Source organism: Jaculus jaculus, chromosome 12 (genome assembly GCF_020740685.1).
Source record: "Jaculus jaculus isolate mJacJac1 chromosome 12, mJacJac1.mat.Y.cur, whole genome shotgun sequence".
Classification (NCBI taxonomy): Eukaryota; Metazoa; Chordata; class Mammalia; order Rodentia; family Dipodidae; genus Jaculus; species Jaculus jaculus.
In genome coordinates, this window is record NC_059113.1 from 13,359,246 (window position 1) to 13,365,245 (window position 6,000).

At 41.2% G+C, this 6,000-nt stretch overlaps 1 protein-coding gene across 3 annotated transcripts in view; it reads left to right on the forward strand.

Annotated features, from left to right (window-relative positions):
* Positions 1-3,949, forward strand: part of Ppp3cc (protein phosphatase 3 catalytic subunit gamma) — a 99,002-nt gene extending 95,053 nt beyond the window's left edge. For 2 of the 3 annotated variants that reach the window (XM_045130838.1, XM_045130839.1), the window contains exons 13-14: positions 72-101; positions 1,219-3,949. In XM_045130838.1, coding sequence (XP_044986773.1) covers positions 72-101; positions 1,219-1,403 — 215 coding nt within the window. In that variant the 3' untranslated portion in view covers positions 1,404-3,949. The remainder of the gene's footprint in view (positions 1-71; positions 102-1,218) is intronic. The other variant, XM_045130840.1, reaches the window with a different exon arrangement.
* The last annotated feature ends 2,051 nt before the right edge of the window (positions 3,950-6,000 follow it).

Here is a 6,000-nt window from a genome sequence, read left to right on the forward strand (position 1 = left end):
AGCAATGCTGGTTTACTTACTCCTTCTCTCTGTCTTCATTTTTGCATGCCACTGCTCCTGTCCTCTTACAGCCACAGTACAAGCGGTAGAGGCCCAGGAAGGTATGGCCATGTTCCTCTGCTAGATGTGCTCCTGTGTCTGTGTGCTAGTTGTAAAAAGTGATCAACACCTCAGCCTTTATTATTGCATCACCAGAACTGTAACAGTGGGACGAAGTATTCCTAGATACGTTCACATGTTGTGTATCTTTATTCCAATAGCCATCACCACAGCTTATGACCTTTTTGAGCTCTGTCAGTTTTAATACAATGACTGAAGCTTATATAGCTGGTAAGAGCAGTCAGATGACTTAAATCCGTTTTTATCTTGAGCCTCTTACCTAATGACTCAGAAAGTTAGCAATAGCAGTGGCAAAATTTGACTAGAATTTGGTGTGCTTCATTTTTGAAGTTGCCCTAAGGCAGTTAAGCTCAATTTTTTTTATTTCTATGTAGATATATTTTTATTGACAGTACTTATGAATTTTGGGTGAAAACTACTGGAATTGATAAAACTGTATTATAGATTCAATAATGTCATTAGGTAAGGTAGTTCAAAGGAGAATCAAGCTGGGGGTGCAGCTAGTAGCACAGCATTTGCCCAGCATGGGTGAGGATTTAGTCCCCAATACCACCAAAAAAAAAAAAGAAAAAGAAAAATCAAAGTTGAATTAAAAGAGAAATATCTAGAAGCTGTGTTGATGGATTGGATCTTATGTTCATCTCCTGGTTGTGCAAGACAAAAGGCCATCTGAACAGAGTGGCTCCGCTGCTCTGTAGTGGATGTGATGTCTGTGCTGGAAGCAGCTCCCTGTGCGATGTGTCCTATTCTCCCAGTGTCACCTCCTCCAGCACTGTTGAGCACTGCTCTGGCCTGTAAGAAACTATCTCAAATGTATTCAGGCTAAGTAAGAACTTGCTAGCTTTTGCCACATGTATTTATACTGAGCTTTTATGAAAATTTCCATTTCTACTGCTTGTTGGGCCGCACAGAAGCAGTAGATTTAGACAAAGCTGTTATCATCAAATGTTGCCTCTTACTTACTGTCACCAGACTTGTGCTCTGTACCCATCTTTCTGTGTGTTCCCTAGGAGGTTGCTGTGTGCTTAGAGAGCAGGTTGAAGCTGTTACTTTACCACCTAACGGAGCACTCCCCACCCCTTTCCTGTTTCCCTGTAGCCATCAGAGGGTTTTCACTCCCACACAAGATTCGAAGTTTTGAAGAAGCCCGAGGTCTGGACCGAATTAATGAGCGAATGCCACCCCGAAAAGATAATGGGCACACCGATGGGCCAGTGAAACTGGTAGCCCCAGTACGCCCAAATTCTGCACACAGGAGCAGCCAAGCGAAGCAATCCCAGTAATGACTCCAGTCCTGCCGTGGCACAGGCAGATCCCAGATCTGCAAACAAATTTATTTATTTATTATTGGAAAAATGAAACAAAAACAACTCAAACAACTTAAACTTGGAGGTGCATTCATAACTCAGTCTGCATTCTGTAAGAAAGATGTCCATTTTATAAATTCTTTTAATTAACTTTATGTTCAATATATATATAAAGTGCATATGTTTTGTTCCCCCCCCCCCACGATTTTTAGGAAAGAATCTGATTGTTGTCAATACATATGTGAAATCTTGTGCTATATAACGGGGACCTTCCCCTAATAAAAAGGGCCTTGGAAACCTCAACCCTAGGTTTCTGACTTGAACCTGTCAGCCTTTTCTGATTTGGAAGGTAGTAGTATTCATGTAAGCCTAGTGAACTCTCTTACCCAAGAGGTTCTGGTCCTATAAGTTTTTCCTTTCTGCTAGATGCCACTAAAGAAAGGGCTCTTAGGGTACTGTTTGATGGAGAACTTGAACTTCTATGAGAACAACCCAGATCGTGTGTGTGTGTGTGTGTGTGTGTGTGTGTCTGTGTCTGAAGGTTGAAGCCAGAGCTTAATGCATGCTCAGCAGCAGCTCTACCACCAGCTATATCCCCAGCCATAAATTCTTTTTAATGTGTTCTAGTAGATCCAAATAAATAATAATAATAAAGGATTTTCTTACAATTACATAAAATGTGCTCATCTAACCTCAGGCACGATTAGTTTAACACCTCCCCACCCCCTGCCTTAGGAGTTTGAAGGACAAAGATTTGCAAACAAATTGTAACTGTTGCCACATTCTGTTCATTTTTGAATCTCAGGTGATTTTAACCCATCTGCAAAGGAAGTTACATTTCTACATATTTTATAAATGTTCTCAGCAGGGCCTTCAATATCAAGACAAAGTCATGCCCTTCTGTGTCATCACATTGCATCTATTTTTCCCATCATCCTTCTTATTTCACTGTTGGTATTTCTGAAACTAACAGGGATAATGGAAACTGATGGAGGTGGCATGATTCTGTAAATTGAAATTCTTGCTAATGGGCAGCAGGTGAGTGATATCTTCTAGCATTAACTAGAAAACCTGTCTTCTAGTTGCTGGGAGGTTTCTGCATGTTTCAGTAGTCACTAGGTTGAGTGTGTCAACCTTGTTAGCATATTCTGGAATACAAAGTCAGGGGTTTTGGCTTAGTGTTTGGATAATTGCCCTTTGGCTTGTTTGTTTTTATGTCACCAGCAATTCATGAAGGAAACTTTGGAGATACTTGGGCTCCTATTTTTGATTTAGCCTGATCATAGGTGCCATGTCACAGTATTCACTGTGTAAGGAATGTGCAAGTCTGGGCATGCTGGATCAGAGTGTGAGAAATGCAGATTTACAGAATTACTTAAGGTCACTTGAAGCAAGTGTCTCAGACTATAATACTTCATATTGAGAGCTTCAAGGAAAGCAGGAAAACAACATAGTTTTCTTCTTTGCAAAATGCTGTACTTTTCATAAGAAAAAGGAGAAGTTAGCCCACCCATCTGTTTTTGTATTGCTTTTGCTGACAGTTTCCAGATGGTTCCTGTCAGAGATCAAAGCCTTTTTGTGGATTGTAATCTGCACCCATCGCTGGGTTCATGAAAAGAAGCCGGATGTATTGACACATACTCATATCCTAGCCCTTGGGAGGTGGAGTCAAGGCCATTCTCGGCTACATGTTGCATTCAGGACAAGCCCTGGGGTAGATGAGAGCCTGTCTCAGCAAAAGAAAGAAGGGAAGAGGGGAGGGAGGATGTTATGGAGGGAGAAAAGAATCTTAACTGGGTTATAAGCAAGACGGGAAGAAAATTCCTGAGTATCTCTCTTTCCTGATTGTCATTGCTTTGTGCCCAGAGAAGGAATTAACCTCCCAGACATCCTTACACTCATCTCTCCCCTAATCCCAGTGGTAGCAAAGACCCTGGAAGCCTCACCTGTGAAAGTGAGTCCTGTGGCAGACTGGGGACAGGGAGGCTCTCGCTGCTGCTCTTTCTCATTGTGTTATGCACACAGTCTGCAGATAGAATCTGCGCCTAAGGACCTCCAGAAGTGGGCAGCAGTGAAAGAGTTGTGAACCCTATGAGCTTTTAAACATAATTTACAGTTGAAAGATTCAATTGAAGAATATCTTCACTGTTTTCTCAGAGTGGCACTATAGAGCAACATGTCCTTGAGAGGAGTGTCACAAAAGAATGTGTCTTCAGGTGCCATCAGAGAGCAGGGAGATGTGACATTCTGATTTCAAGAAAACCAGAGAAGTCAGACTTAGTGGGAAGGACCTGTAATCACAGCTTCTTAGCGTGCTGAGGCAGGCACACTTCAGTTCAAGCCTGCCAGAACTGCAGAGTGAATTCAAGGTTAGCCTGGGCAACTTAGTAGGACCCTGCCTCCAAATTTTAAAAGACAAAAAAGAGCAATGTGGATATAGGTTGGTTGTGTGTGTGAGGCCTTAGAGTCAATCCCCAATACTACAGAAAAAAAAAAAAAAGGAAAACCTGGGTAAATTTAAACTGAAGCAAGGACAGCTTTAGGAAGGAATAAGGCTTGGAAATTCTGTTGAATTTTAAAAGTAAGCTGCCACTTCTGTAGCAAAGCATGTGTAAATTTCAGCATTTCGAAAGTTGTGTGGCAGGTGTGTATATGATGCAGACATCTAGAGTGGGCTTGTCCATCTGGGGGAAGAGCTCAGGGCTGATCAGTGTCCTACATGGGTGAGGCCCTGGGTTCAATCCTCAGCGCTGCATAAGAAAATGAATTAAGTTCTTAGTTGATGTGTAATGCCATAGGATTTGCATCTGTGACTCAAACACATTTTGGATGGCCTTAGGAATATGCTGTAATAACAGAACCGATTCTTGCTTCATACTTCACTGGAGGCTTTTAACACATCCTCAGATGTTGCAGTCTCAATAACAGCTTCCAATGTGGCTAGATGCCTCCTTTGGTTTGCCCTTGGAAGACATTTCTGCCAAGGCCCATCATTTCAAACACACATTTTAACTGCTGTCAAAATTCTGCAGTGTTGGCATTTTTGTTACATCTTTCTCCTGCGTGCTAAAAGACACTAAAAATACTTTCCGCTTGTTCTTTTTTGCATTAAGGTCCACAGGGAACTTCTTTTTCTGGAGCTTCTCCCATTGAGAACAACAAAACCAACCCACTTTTTAGGTCAATTCCCTAGGCATGTCAGAGAAATCCTTTATCAACTTTTCTGAAGTACCATTTTGAAAAAGACATTCACACAGACCAGGTTTTCCAACTGCATTTGCATATGCATCATATGAAATTCTAAATTTATCAGCTGAGATTTTTTAAGAATAATTTAAACACTCATCTGATACAAAGTTCAGAAAGTTTAGACTCTGTTCTGAATGTTTAGAGTAAAAACTAAATAATGTGCTCTGTGTTTGTGTATGTTGTAGTTACTTAATACAATGCTACAATAAAAACCACTTCATTTTCCCTTTGGACTTCAAGGTGACACTTTGGCTATGGGGACAGATACTACTTATTTGCTGGCCTTCTGTGAACACTGCTTTTCACACACTGATAGACTTGATTGATGTGGCTCCTTGCCTGGGAAGAGAGGAGTCAGACTGTCCAGCGATATCAGCATTTTCACATCCTTGCATCTGTATTTGTGTTGCTTTTTCTGTCCTTTCAGAACAGTTGCCATTCAACAAAGAGAGTTTCTCTTAATAGCAAACATTTGTTTTCTTATCCTAGTAACTTAAGAGATGGTTTCCTTACAGTTCAAAATGGGAAAAGAAAAACTATTTTTTGGTCAATAGGATTTTATTTGATACCATTAAGGAGCAAAAGTGGAATTTTGAAAATCAAGTAGCATTGGGGCCCTTCGGCCTTGGCATTACCCCCTCATTCCTCCTCTCTGAGCAGGTTGAGACAGCTGGATCTGTACACAGAGAAGTGTTCTCCATGAGATGCAGCTGGGCTTGCTGTTCATGGTCATTACACAAGCGTCTCCAGTCTCAGAATGAGGAAGGCTAAGTCTACTTTGCCTTATTTTATATAAATAATAGCTGATCTCCAGAAGTTTGGACTTTAGCGTATCTGTAAATATCTGTGAAACTCAAGCTTTAGAGAATTAAGTCCTTGTTGAGCAATCTGGGTTGACCACTGAGTTAAATAAACTTGTTAGGAAAAGCCTGTTCCATATTGAGAATTTATCGTTTTTCTTTACATTAATCATCAGATTTTTTTCCCAATATAGGTACTAAAAATTACTTCCTAACCCATAATGAATTGTTGGGGTAGCATTCTAGAACCCCAGTATTTAATCTAGTTGTTATAGGAATGGTGGAACCCAAGTTTTTTGCTTTCAGTTTGTCCTACTCAAGCAGAAAAGATTCCAGAGAGAGGGTGAACCCAGAGTCCCAGTTGTGGGTATGAGGCTCCAGTTTCCTAAATTATTTGTGGTTTCACCTTGTCTGGCACCTGGTCGTCCTCGTCTTTCCTGCACTGTACTCAGTGGAGAGTGCAAGGCAGCCAGGATGGCCCAGTTAGACACTGAGGAGGGTTTGGGTCACACAGAGCACAGTTC